Genomic DNA, 14326 nt, shown 5'->3' with positions numbered 1-14326 from the left:
AGGAGGCTCCCCACATCTGCTATAGGGAAAGTCTAGAGAAGAGGCGGCTCCCCACATCTGCTATAGGGAAAGTCTAGAGAAGAGGAGGCTCCCCACATCTGCTATAGGGAAAGTCTAGAGAAGAGGAGGCTCCCCACATCTGCTATAGGGAAAGTCTAGAGAAGAGGAGGCTCCCCACATCTGCTATAGGGAAAGTCTAGAGAAGAGGAGGCTCCCCACATCTGCTATAGGGAAAGTCTAGAGAAGAGGAGGTTCCCCACATCTGCTACAGGGCTCAGTGCAAAGGGGGCCAGCCATGTGCTTGCACCCTAGGGTGATTCACTGCAGGGCTATTGCAGAGGTCTGAAATTCAGTCTGAGATGACCCAAGTAGTTTTCTCTGATTTTACTAAATGCTAAAATTCTAAAGCAGGTCACTATAACTATTCATATAATTCTTTCAGAATATGGGAAGAAATCACTTGTCTGCCAAGTGGCAGCACGGGTGGGAAAGAGTCGCCCTTCCCTACACATAAAACCTGAGGTAGGTGGAAAAGCTGGCCCTGAGGTCACAAGAGCAAAAGAGCTGGTCCCGCCTCTCATCAGCTGCAGCACTGGAGAGAGTGGCCCCTATGCACACCTGGACTACACAGCAGAGCTGGCCTTGAAGGTACAGGTGTGAGAGAACTGACCTTGTGGATGTGAAAGCAGGAGAACTGGCCACGCCCCTTTCTCTTTGCTGTAAGAGGTTAACTAGCCAGGAGGGCTCATCCTGGTGGGGAGTATGAGGAGAGCTGGCTGGCTGACCCAACTCTGCAACTACCAAGGCCCAGAACCAGGGTTACGAGTTGGCCTATCTCAACATTCACCCCATCTGTGATCTGCTGGAGCATGTGAAAGGACCAGTCCTGCAGACCCAAAGCTGCAGGATTCCACAACACAGGGCAACAACAGATAACTAAGAGGAGTTCCAGTGAGGGCCAACATCGATAGTGTAACAGAAATCAGGGGCCTCGAACCAGACCAACGACTCTGCAGCAAATACATGCAAGTAAAGATGTATGGACAAAAGTGTTTACTGTGTGACTCACTGTGTCACACTGCAGCATCCATGATGAGGCTGTTTTCTTTCTTTTTTTCTTTTTTTTCCTCTTAAATTTTATTTTGGGGGTGGGGGAAGGTTTCAAGGCTAGAGGGCAGAGACAAAGAAACAGGGAAATGAATGAGATGGAGACGCATGATGAGAAAGACACAAAGAATAATTCAAAAAGAAAGTTAAAAAAAAAAAAAAAGAATGAGGTGAGAGAAACCAACCAACGAACCAGGAAAAAAAAGTTGCTAGAAAACAGACAAAGAAAGAACAAAGACTGCATGTGCACACACAGAGGAAACAACTGAACAAGGAATGAGCCAACCAGTACCATTACATAGCTGCCCTGCATCACATGAGCCTTCAGTTGTGGTTTTAGGACAGACGGGAGTTGCTTGCTTGCAAGTATTTATAAACTGTATATTCACTATCTGCTGCGGGTGGCCATTCAGAAACCCAAACAATCAAATCCAATTTAAATCTAAAATACACTCATTTGGGGGATGGGGTACAGCTCAGGGGAGAAGTGTGTGCTCAGAGCACAAGGCTGTAGTTTGTTCCAAGCATCACAGAAACCCAGACACATTCACATCCACATGAAAGCATAGCCCACACCAACTACGAAGCTATTGGCAACCGACGCCTGCTTGGCAAAGGGAAAGTGCATTGGACAGTCACTGATTCTGTAGACTACACTCCGGGACAGGTCCCATACTCAGGCATAACTGGCGCGTAAAAACAAACTCTGGGTTTTTTTTTTTTTTGAGGGGGTCAGGGGAGCGGTGGGCTTTGTTATTTTGTTTTGCTTTGTTTGGGCATTTCTTTTTGTCTTTCCTTTCCCCCATTTTGAGAGAGAAAATAAACATAAACTTGGGTAGGATCTGGGAGGAGTTGGGGAACGGAACATGATCAAATATACTGCATAAAAATTTTTAACTAAAAAAATTGAAAAAAGCAAACAAAAATTAGAGCACAGAACAATGTGTAAAACAGTTCTATTTTTACAAAAATGGGTGAAACATGCACATACAGAAATCATCCATATATGCTTAAGAGGAGCCTGTGCATGGCAAACAAAAGTGACTGACAGCTGCTGACTGTGGGGCAGATAGCAGCTGGAGGACCTGGCCTGAAATCTGCATTTGGACCAGATTACTTGGTGAGGAGCGCTAACTGAACAGTCTTTGTTCCACGCCTGACAAGTGACAGAGAGGGAGAACTGGGCCGTTTAAACTACGTTTTCACAGCTCTGGGAAAATTAGGCTTAAAGATTTGACCCCTCCTCTGAGAGCAATATATCTCAATTCCTTCCCAGGTTAACTCCTAAGGAGCAGTGAGGGTCCACAAATGAACGCTACCACAGACTCTGAAGAAAGCAGTTTTTGTACTCAGACAAACTCACAGAGAGCAAGCCTCGTGAATCAGGTGACAGCCACCAAGTCCCTAAAAAGCAGCTTTTCCTGTTTTCTAGTCCTATGAAAGTAAACAAGTCCCTACCAGTAAAAACAGGAAGCTGCCCTGCTTGCCTTAGACTAGACTCTAGGGTAGTGGGAGTCTTGGGTCTGAGCTCAGTCCTCTGATCCTGCCACTTGAGTCTGAGCTGGCAGCTGGGACACTAGGCCCAGGCTTAGGGTAGAAATCCGCGAAATGTGTGACTGCAGAGAAAATGTAACTACCTGGGCATCCTTTCTCTTCTAAACAGTCGGATGATGGGGGGAAAGAATCTCTGAGTGCTAGCTCTCGAATTCTGGGCACCAGCTATCCTCATCTGTTCCAGCATGAAAAAGGCAACCATCAAACAAAGAAACAAAGGAAGGGTCTCTTTCATAAAAACATGTTACCCACTGGGATTAAGACACAGAAACTCCATAAGTGGAAATGAGATGGCCTGGCCTCCTAAACCAGAAGGCTAGTTCCAGGGTTTAGCCACCAGAACACTGACTGGCATTCCAGAAGCAGAGGGCAATGTACATAGTGAAGTCTCTGAAGGCTGAGTTGGGAAGCTTTTGGTACTTGCTATCTTGTACCACCTAAGGACTCAGGGAGCCTGTGCTAGGGTCTCACACACAAAGACACGAGTGACTCTTCACCTCCATCGCAGAAAGAAAAAAAAAAGCTACAACCTCAATCCAGTAAATGTGTTCTCGCCTTTCTCTGTGGTCCTGACTGCCCAGGGCTTTTTATCAGCCCTGGCTATAGACCAGGTACATCCTGCTGTTAGTGCTTGCCAGTAGACAGTGGGAAAGTCAGGTACAAGGCCACCTGTCCTGTGGGAACGGCACTGTTGTCTGCCCTTTCATTCCACAACATAGTGACACTAGACATGGATTGCCACAGGACTACAAAGAGCAGGCCCCAGAAGCTGGACCTTTCACCCAACAACTGGAATGCACAACTCAGTCTCCCCTAGCCCCAGGCATCAGGACTCCGGCAGCACATCCTCTCAGGGCACTTCCTCAGGCCCGACAGCTCTTCCCCTATAGCTTCTACCAAGTTCCCAAACACAACTAACTGAAAAGCAAGAAAATGCACGCACTCAGCTTGAGGGTTAAGAATGCTTCCTAAGGAACTGCAAATGCAAACTGATCTTTCAATGGGGTCTGAAAAAGAATGTGACTTACCAAATGTGCCATAAAATCCTCGTGGTCCACAGGTACCCACGCCGTACTTCTTTAAAGACGCTAAAGCTGCGGCCTTTATGGAAGCAAATGTGCTAATGATTTCTTCTGTGTGGTCCTGACGACCCTCCCCCACCCCCAACTTTCCTTTCTTCCCTTTATCTATAATTCCGACAAGCCCAGGCAATACTTCCCACTCTTGGGCCCTCTCCTACCTTCCCCCCTTTCTTGTAACGACAGCAGTTCTAATGGGGTTTAGGAAACAGACTAGGAAGACACAGGACTGAAGCACGGAGAGGTGACATCGCCTACCTCTAAAAGCCCAAAGACCACTAGTTTCTCCTGAGGATCTGCAAGTCCCAGTCCTAACAGGAGCTGGGAAACTTGTGGATGCTCTCTCACTACTGCCCGGGTCGGGCTTCCTAGGTTCTCTGGGTGTCACCCACACTGAGCCCACTCGACACATCTGCCCTGAATAGTTCAAGTCCAGATTTTGATTCTGTCAGACCCCGTAGTGTGAAACTGTCCCTCTCTGATGACCCCACCTGACTTTTATGTCATTTCTGCAGCTAGCAAGGTCCTGTCCCACTTCAGTATCAAGCGCTACTCACCTTAACCCGAGGGTTGGCCAGCAACCCAAGAAAATTAAAGGACGCAAAGTTTACACATTCTTTTCCATTGACCACGATGTTGTGGGTTGGAGGGCTGGGGAAGGAGACAGAGAGGGGTTACTTCAGCACCCATCTGAGCACAGCTGTGCGGTCAGACCACTCTATCTGCCCTCCACCCCTTTCCTTTGTACTTTTTCATAAATTAGGGAATGCTAAATTTAAAGTCAAACATCTTCCTATTAGCTCTGTTCTTTAATAAGCTCCCTGTACTTAAAAAAGAGTAAGATGGTAGGGAGTTGTGGGAAAGCCAGCTCTTTGCTGATGTAAGGAGACAGCACAACATGACAGAACAGACAGAGGCCATCAAAGCATGGGCCAAGAGAGGAGAGGGATTGTGCCCGGAACTGTGGCTTCAGTGACACTGCTGACGCCTGTCTGTGGTGAGCCAGAAAGGACTGCACACTGCTCTCAGACACTACTTATTTATTTGTAACAGAACTGATAACTCATGAGAAAAGAGGTACAGAATTCTAGAAAGCCAGAGAAGAGACTACCTGAAATCAACTTACAGTACTAACATACAAAATGAGAGAAGACTCAGGGAGGCAGAGGCAGGAGGAGCGTCGTGAATCCGAGGTTAGCCTGGTCTACATAGTGATTTCCAGGTCTTTCAGCACTATACAGAGAGACCCTGTCTAAAGAAAACAAAGCAAAGCAAAAAAAGAGCCTACAGAAAGATGAAAGAGCACATAAGGACGTGGAGAGTAGCGGAAAAGTTATAAGTCCCGTGAGCAGACAGTCCAGAAAAAGAGTGGAGAAAAAACCAAAACAAAATAAGACACATGTAGCAGGTGGCAGGGAGGTAGTCATCTCTGCTCTCTGTCACTCATTCGGCAGTCAAGCAGACAGAAAAATGTCTGAGATGCAATGTCTTAGCAACAATAAAATGCATGATGCAATGGATGTAAGACACCCTGAAATAAATAAAACGTTGCTTTATTAAAAAATACTAAAAATACATGTCATGATATTTAGTATTATAAAACACTGGTATTTTCACTGGGTCTCACTTTCTCATGATGGCCTCAAACTTACTATGTGGCCCAGGCTGCCCTTCAGTTCCTGAACTCCTCCTGTCTCTGCCTTCCAAGTGGTATGACTGTCTATAGCTGTGAGCCACCACACCCAGCAACACTGTGTACTCTAATATATAATATGGGCAAAACCTAAAAGACACAAAGCAAATCTCAGCAAGGACACAGGAATTGTTCAGAAAGGAACACACTTTCCAACAAGAAAGCAATCAATCACAAAGCACTAAAGACAGACAGTCCAAAGAAAGCAATGTTCTTGGTTTAAAAGGGAAGAGAAAGCTTTTTAGAAATCAAAATAAAAAATTGAGAGCATTCAGGTATCAAAGGCAAGTGCTAAGAGCTGGTGACTGCTCAGTGGTCGAGGTGCTCACCACAAAGCCCGACAGCCTGAGTCGATCCCCGAGACCGACTTCTGAAAGCTGTCCTCTCAGCTCCGCAGGCACGCTGTGGCACGCATGTGGATGCATGCACACTTCATATGGAAATATTGTTTAAAGTGTCAAACTTTTAACAGCACATAGTAAAAGTAGGGGCTATAGCTGGACAGATCTTAGGAAGAACTTACACCCCTCTGCAGAGATCATTACCCCTTGTCTACACTTTCTAAAGCTTTAAAGTAACAAAACTCTTCAGGTGCAAACCCATCCCAAGCAGAGAGGAGGTGGCAGTGCTTGCGCCTTTCCCAGGTCACAGGACAATGCTCATTTATGTGAGAAGTAGATACAGTGTTTTTCAAAATCTACAAATCTGAATGTCTGCTCCTAAGGTATCAGAAAAAAGACTGAATCCTCACTAGAAAAAGTAAACGCTTAAAACTGAGTTCAACTAAGTTGGTCAATCTCAAAAATGCAAAAAGAAGGCAAATCCCTGGTAGAACTCAATTTAAAAAACACCAATGAAGAAATGACCCTGGATAAAGTTCAGTGTGGGTATTTAAACTCTTAAGATAAGAAGGATATACAAATTGATAAGACTATCTAAATTATGTAGATAACACAGAGGACAATGAAGGCATTGTCTTTGAGAATAGAAACCAAAGTTGCATCATACTTTCTTACTGCCCAGCTTATCACAAAAGACAACAGTGTGTGCAATGACTTCACTTACATTAACAAAATCAGTCACACTATCATCTACAAGGCCCTGGATCACATCACCTGTAGACTCCCTACTCATGAAACTACTACTACTACTACTGTTGGTGGAAATGACATACAATGTGTAATAAAATACAGGCAGGCAGAGACACTGATGAGAACCTGCCATGCTGACAACCTCAAAGTAGAATATGTGACCCATAGTAATTAGGGCATGTACCAGTATTTCCTAGTGACAAAGCTGATACATGATATGTAAAGGTGAATTCCAGATTCTTTTTCTTTCAATTTTTAGTTTTTTGAGACAGCGTTTGTGTAGTCCTAGCTGCCCTGAAAATCGTTCTATAGACCAGGTTGTCCTCAAACTCACAGAGATCCACCTGTCTCTGCCTCCTGAATGCTGGAATTAAAGGCATGCGCCACAGAATTCCAGATGCCAGGGAACTTAAAAGATACTCTAAAACAGACAGAAGCAAATAAAGAAGAGTCTCAGTCATCTAAGGGAAGGAGACGCATACTGCCAGCTGCTATAGCATGGATGTAAGTCACTAAGCTCAGCAGATGAGCTACACACAAAGCATCACACTTTGTACACTTTTGTTCCTATGAAATACCTACAAAGTCCAGTCTGCTCATAGAGTAGATAAATACTGTCAGGGTCTGGGCAGGAAGTGGGGCAGGAAGGAAAAGCTTGGGATTGACTTGAGGAGGAAAGAAAATGTTCTAGAATTAGAAAATGGTGATAGTGGCACACCTCTGTAAATACAATAACACTTATTTTAGCTGAATAGTTTAAAACAATAAATTTTGTGCTATGTGGATGTTCAGTAAAGCTTGATTTTAAAGAATAAAACTAAACACTTTCATGCCAAATTAGTATGTAAGCAAACAGGCATCAACAGCAGTAAAACATAGTTTCTCAACATCATGAGAAACAGCCTCATGACAGGGTCATAGTTCAGTGTACAATGCTGTGTAGCATACAAGGTCCAGGTTCCATTCCTACCACTACAAAAACTGGTAAAATCACCAGTGTGTTTGGTTGGGGAGATGGCTCAGTGGTGAAGAGCCTGATGCTCCATTGTGTAGACCAGAGTCTAGATCCCAGCATCCATATTGAGCAGCTTACAAATGCCTGCCACTTTAGCTCCAAGGGACCCAACAACCTTTTCTGGCCACCTCAGGCCCCCACACATACAAACACTTCTGTATATTCTCTCTCTCTTTCTCTCTCTTTATCACACACATGGACACACAAACATGTACACACAGAGAGAGAGAACTAATCAAACTGAAAAAATTAAAAACTAACTACTGTGTTGCCTCTTCCTAGTTCTCTACCACCACTGAGCTACAATCTCAGTTTATTTGTTATTATTATTTTTTAAAAAAGTAATTTATGGAGACAGGCTTTGAAGTCACTCTGTACCCCAGGCAGGGCTTGAACCCAACTCAAGTCTCTTATATTGCTGGAATTCCTATGCCAAGAGGCCTGGCCTCTTGTAGCTTTTATAAACAATGTACATAATGCACTTGATTTTGATAAAAACGGTTGGAAAAAAATGATGGATAGTGAGGATCAGTAGAGAACATGAGTGTGAAATAAACACAAACTGAAGATAAGCACAAGACATAGTCCAGACTCTCAGGAGTCTGTCTGTACTCCAATGGCATGAAGGAGAAAATTAAAGAAAGGCCTGGAACAGTCAAGTGCCTATAATCCCAGTGCAGTGCTGGGCTGTTCAGACAGGAAGATCTCTGGGTCAGGCAGCCTAGCCAAACATCAGTGACAGCTTTTCAGGCAGGAGACTTGTCTCAAGGGAGTAAGGCAAGAGCAGCAGGAAAAGACACTCGACCGCTGACCTCCAAATACCCACATATGTCAGCACTGGATGTGTGTACCTTACCTGCTTACCCACTCTGGGAGATAGACAGACAGAGGGAGAGGAATGGGTGGAGAAAGGGGAAAAGAAGGGGCCAATGTTTTCAAGCCAACAGACAAAATCATAAGGCTTCTCTGAGCAGCAGGAGCAGGACAGGGAGTTCTAGAAGAAAAAAGAAAAGAAACCTAACGGATGGCATGACTGAGCAATGGAGATGTACAGTTCTGGAGGAAGACACAGATGGAATGCAGACTGTCGAGCTCAAAAGTAAACCAAGGATGACGTCAACGCTAGGAAAACAAAGAGAAGTGTATGATAAAGTAGTCACTCAGCATGGGCTTCTTTAGTGGCAATATGGCCAGAGACAGAAAACTGAAGCAGAGCACAGTCTAGACACATCATGCTGCAGTTAACAGGGAATGGAGGAACAGGACAGTGCACACAGCTGAGATGTGTACGGCTAAGCTTCAGGCTCTTCTTGCAGGTACCCCAGGTGCTGAGACAGTAGAGGACCACAGCAGGCCACTGTACTTGCTCTAGACCACCTTTTCCTAATCTATGCAGAGACTAGACAGTGAATGCTGGAGTCCTGGGGACATTGAGATCTGCTGTGTTTATAGTCAGTCTTTAGTTCCACCACCAATCAAAATAAAAAAACAAAACAAAACAAAACCTCAGAGGAACAAGGGGGAATCAAGAAACAACAGAGTATGAGTTAGGGGAGAAAGAGAATGTGTTTTAAGGAAAATAAAAAGATAATCTTCAATTCCCAAATTAGAGTTTAAAAGATTCCCAGGCCACCCTTTGAAGAAAACTGTCTTCATCTAATAAGGGTGAAGATCACCCTTCACACGCTTGGCAACAGAACTAAAGCCAGGTCAATCACTCCAAGCAGCAAGGCCAAGCAAGTCACCCGGAAACGATGTTGTAGTTGAGAGCAGGATGGTTTTTTGAGACAGGAGGGACGAGAGGTTCTGGCTGCCACTCTTCAATCAGTTCTTCCTTTTCCTACAGAAAAAGAGGCGTTAGAGTGAGTGGCTCAGCATGAGTCACCTCACACTGGCTCTGGTGATGCCAAACTGCAACATTGCAGCAATGAACAGCGTGCCACAAAAACACCCCTGCCAGCTGTTGTGGAGAGCGTAGGCCATCCTTGTTGTGTTCAGGGTACTTCCCACTCTTACTTCTTTCCTTATTACAGCTCATCCCCTTTCTCATGCAGTTTTTGGGTAACCTGATAACTTAAAAATCTCATTTCTGTTTAGGATTTCTTCCATCTTACCACACATAACACAAAAAAATCCTAATTGGGATGTGGGCATTTTCAACTCTGAATCCCCTTTCTGAAGACTACATGGAGGACTCTCTTCTTGGCCTCAAGGGCAGCTCACATAACCTGTGTGAGACACACATGCGCCCCTCAAGCCATCTCCCAGCAGGCTGCAGTCTCCTCCAGTGAGGCTTTATGCCTCTTTCCTCAAGCTTCATCTACTCCGATGTTCCTTACTGCCTGCTCTTCTTATAGTCAACGTTTTAACATCCACTACAGAGTCAAGTTTCATTTTGCTTTAAAAAAGATGATGTAGCTCCCACATACCTTGAATAAAACAAGCTTCATTTCTTTTTTTTTTTAATATTTATTTATTATGTATACAATATTCTGTCTGTGTGTATGCCTGCTGGCCAGAAGAGGGCATCAGATCTCATTACAGATGGTTGTGAGCCACCATGTGGTTGCTGGGAATTGAACTCAGGACCTTTGGAAGAGCAGGCAATGCTCTTAATCACTGAGCCATCTCTCCAGCCCCCAGGCTTCATTTCTTACCTTAGCTGTAAGGTCAGAACGCTCCTGCAACTTGTAGGTTTTAGAGAAAACCAGTCTGATTATCCAAAGTATTAGAATTCCTTCGAGAATGAGATGGTATGCTGGAGCCTACGAGGGAGAAAAGCAAAGAAGGAAAGTAGTCACTTCAAAAGCTGTAGGGAAATTCAGTCCACCACAGTGCTGCCTCTCCTGAGGGTTGCACTATTACTGTATACACCTCACTGCCAGGGCTTCCTTAAGGGCTCTTCATGCCTTTCCCACCTTAACAACCCCCAGTACTTCAGCTTTAAAACCTTTCAATAGTGAAAAAGAGAAAGAGGTAAGACCTGACAACCCCAACAGTTAAAACAACTCTATCATGTCTTTCAGATAATTTACACTTTTACTGGCAAGAAATGTGTATAAGGAAACTGTACACACCTAAACACACCTGTACCCACCATGGAAAAGCTAATAAAACTACGTGCAAACCAGCTTCCATAACTCTTAAAGTTTTGCACATCTTACTGTATTTTCCCTACCCTGCTGCTAAATTTCCTTAGACCTTAAACAATGCAGCGTGGATGGGTGGAGGTGGCAGTAATAAATGCTTAAAGGAAAGTGGCTCTCTTTTCTATCATGGGACCCAAAGGATTTCCACCTGTTTCATGATGATAGACACAAAGATATCTTTATTTTTATTAAAATATTTTATTATTTTATGTGTATAGGTATTCTGTCTGCACATGTCTGTTTACCACATGTGCTCCTGGCACCTGCAGAGATCAGAAGATTCCCCTAGAACTGGTTACAAATGGCTGTAAGCCACCATGTAGACGCTGGGAATTGAATCCAGACCCTCGCCCAGAGTGTGGAGCCAGCATAGTAAGATGGAATCTTGGCTAGTCTACTATCTTGTTCTCTACATGGTTTCAGAATAAAGGCATGGATGAGTTTATGTAGAAGAATTTAGACACCTATAGCCCTTCAGTTACTGGCTGGATTCTCTATTCCAGTGGGTTACCACCAGAAAAATCATTTAAAACAGGCATGTTAATCTGGGTGTGATGGTGCACACCTGTAATCCCAGTACATGGGAAGCACAAGCAGGCAGATCTTTTGACTTTAAGGCCAGGATGGTCTACATAGCTGCACCCTATTTCAAATAAACCACCACACAAAAAAGAAACAAAACAAGCCTTTTGTTTTGAAGAGAGGTCTCACTACGGAGCCATAGCTGGCCTGGAACTCGTTATTTAGACCAGGAATGCAGGGAGTAAAAGTATGAGCCACCATACCTGGTAAACCCAGGCCTTTAAAAGTTAGGCATGATGGTGTGTGCTTGAAATACTAGAAGCATCTGAAGTTCAAGGAGAACCCAGGCTACAGAGTGAGACATTATCTCAAAATACAGCCATGTACTTACAAACTTAAATACAGAATAGATCAGCACTGAGGCAGAAATACGGGATGACATTTCACCATAGCTAAAAACAAAGGAGCAAACAAAAGCCACACCAGACCACAGACTGGAAAGCTGCTGACAGTTCTCATGTGAACTTTTCTGTCAATGTGAAAGTACCTTTAAAACTACATAGATGACACGCACATACACATGTGCACATGGATCTTTATTTTTCAGATATACTTTACAAGCCTCAAATTCTACAAAATACACAGAAACTGAGAACAAAAACAGAAATCTCTACTTAAGATGACCTAAAACTTTTACTGACCCTTCTTAAACATAATTAACTTAAGAGTGAGTCCAGATAACCTTGATTTTCTTAATAACTGGATGATAGCAGGCAAACATCTCTTCAGCTAACAAACCCCATAGAGAAATTACCCTAAGATGAAAAACTAATAGTCTAAAAAATTATTCAAATAATCATAAATACCAGTTTTATTTTTTTCTCTCTACCTAGGAAATGTGACACACAAAGAATTTTCCAAAGTCTGTGTTGGTCCCTTTTGGGGAGTAAGAAGTCACACTGTACAACAGAAAATTACTCATTTCTTAAAAAAAATAACAATTATAGTGACTCAGTAGCTATAACTAGCCTAATATTGGACCTCAGTATAGATTAGGAAAATCAAGTACTCTCTGTCTCAAATAATTTTCATGAAGAAATTCCCGGTAATCTGAGTTTGGTGCCATGTACTTAATCCCAGCACTTGGGAGGCCAGGGCAGCCAGGGCTATACAGAAAAACCCTGTATAGAAATAGCAAAAGAAACAAAGAAATGAAAGGAGGAAGAGAGGGAAGGCGGCACAGAGAGATGGGAGTGGAGGACGGGAAGGAAGGAAGAGAAATTCCAGAGAGTTCTTGCAATGGAACATGGTCATTCCTCAGAAGAAGCAACTCTGGATAACATTATCAAATAAAGTGAAATTCACTTCCAACTAATGTGAGCTCTCTATGCACCGGGATTTATCTGCTCGCTCAAACAGCTTGGTCTCCGGGCTTCAGATTCGTCTGGTCTAATACATACATGGTCACCGACATTCACATTAAAGTGGTATTACAAACGCATTGCCAGTGCCTATTATCACGTGAAGTTAGAGAAGGCCGTGTTGAAGAGGCCCTGAGACAGAAAATGTACAAGTTCTATAGGACATAGCAGGGAAGCTCAGTTGTTCAGAAACCAGCGTCCTCCCAAGACTGGCATTTGTATTATCCATTTTTTTTACATAGCTGAATGAAACCACCAAAACCCTTTAACTATTCTTTTAAATATCCTTCAAAACGTTATATATTCATAATATAGAAACTATGGGCAAAAGAATGTCTACTCCATGCTCATAAATTCCCAATTACTCCGCCTTGTAAACCACTCTCCCCCGCCCTGGGCAAAGTTTGTAATTTATGATAGGGCATTCCTCCCACCTAGATCGCCCACTCCCACAAACCCCGTCTGGCCATCAGTTCCAACTGTGGTTCTGAGGACTCGTGTGTCCTCGGCACCCCTCCCAAGAGCTGCTTTCCTGCGTGACTCCAGGAGGCGAGGGCAGCCGAGGCTCTCTCCCCTGCGCTCCCCGGGAGCAGGAAGCACCGTGGATCCGGGCCGCGGGTCGCTAGACCCGGGCCGCGGGTTCACGGGTAGTTTTGGCTACCGACGCACCTCGTACAGCGCCTGCACCATCTCCACCAGCACCCACTGCTCCGCCACCGTCGCCATGGTCAGTCACCCGGCTTCCGGCAGGCGGGTCACAGTCGCGTCAAATAGTGCGGCGGCGCGGACTAGTGACGTCACGCCAACGCGGGGCGGGGCCGCGGGAAGTTGTGCGTCGCCTCCTCCAGGGTGTGCGTTGTTCCTGAACCAGGATGTGAAGTCGGAGGCTCAGAGCCCTGAGACTCGAACACCTTCGCTCAGTAGACTTTATGTTGAGAGAATTAGTTCTTGGCCTTTGTTCTTGATGGTCGGCTGTGCACAGGGTTATTGAGATGAACGAAATTAGGCGGGGGGAGGTGGGTGACACCTCCTATTTTAATCCCATCTGAGAGGCAGAGGAGCTCATCTTCTGAGTTCTAGGCTAGCCTGCTCTACATGGCCAGTCCCAAGCCAGACTAGGATACACAGTGAGACCTTGTCTCAAAATAAAAACACACAAAAAAGAAAAAATTAAAACAACAAGAGGAAAATACACCCCTCCCCTTTTTAGAAACAAGGAACCCAGTCATTCAGCATTATTAAAATTAACCCATAGAAATCTATGTAGTTTGTTCCTCAGGGCAAGATGAGGAGTCATTATTTCATAGTGTGGGTATGTCTGGTTGTTGTCATGGTGAAATACGGTCAAAATGCTGCCGTGAAGGTTTAGATGCCACGTTTGATATTCACACCGATTTACACTTCGTGATACTTGTCCAGACGTGCCATTGGTATAGCAGTTTTATTATTTTTTTTAAAGTGGGAGAGAACTAAATTGGGCCTGGAGAGATAGCTCAGTCAGTAAAGAGGACCAGAGTTCAATCCCCAGCACCTTATAAGGAAAAAAAAAAAAAAGAGCGATTCTAGTATGGGGAGGTGGAGCAAACAATTATCTTGTTGGGAGGGGCTTCCCCCCAACACCAGATTAGGTACAAACCACACCCAAACACCTGTTTTCACGGGGAGATCCTTTATTTTGCAGGGAAGAGAAGTTAA

General features: G+C 44.3%; 1 protein-coding gene across 1 annotated transcript in view; it reads right to left on the bottom strand.

Moving 5' to 3' along the window:
- LOC121444498 (serine palmitoyltransferase 1) overlaps positions 1-13408 on the bottom strand; it is a 44868-nt gene extending 31460 nt beyond the window's left edge. Inside the window, exons 1-5 of the mRNA XM_041646311.1 lie at positions 13301-13408; positions 10197-10304; positions 9285-9379; positions 4298-4391; positions 3690-3762 (exon numbers count right to left, since the gene is read on the bottom strand). Of these exons, the coding sequence (XP_041502245.1) occupies positions 3690-3762; positions 4298-4391; positions 9285-9379; positions 10197-10304; positions 13301-13357 (427 nt within the window). The 5' untranslated portion in view covers positions 13358-13408. The remainder of the gene's footprint in view (positions 1-3689; positions 3763-4297; positions 4392-9284; positions 9380-10196; positions 10305-13300) is intronic.
- Between the last annotated feature and the right edge of the window lie 918 nt (positions 13409-14326).

This window comes from Microtus oregoni, unplaced genomic scaffold (genome assembly GCF_018167655.1).
Source record: "Microtus oregoni isolate MIOR12 unplaced genomic scaffold, Mior012 000128F_ref0000496, whole genome shotgun sequence".
NCBI classification, from domain to species: domain Eukaryota; kingdom Metazoa; phylum Chordata; class Mammalia; order Rodentia; family Cricetidae; genus Microtus; species Microtus oregoni.
The sequence above is the reverse complement of the archived record's forward strand: the minus strand, read 5'-3'. Positions and strand labels throughout refer to the sequence as shown.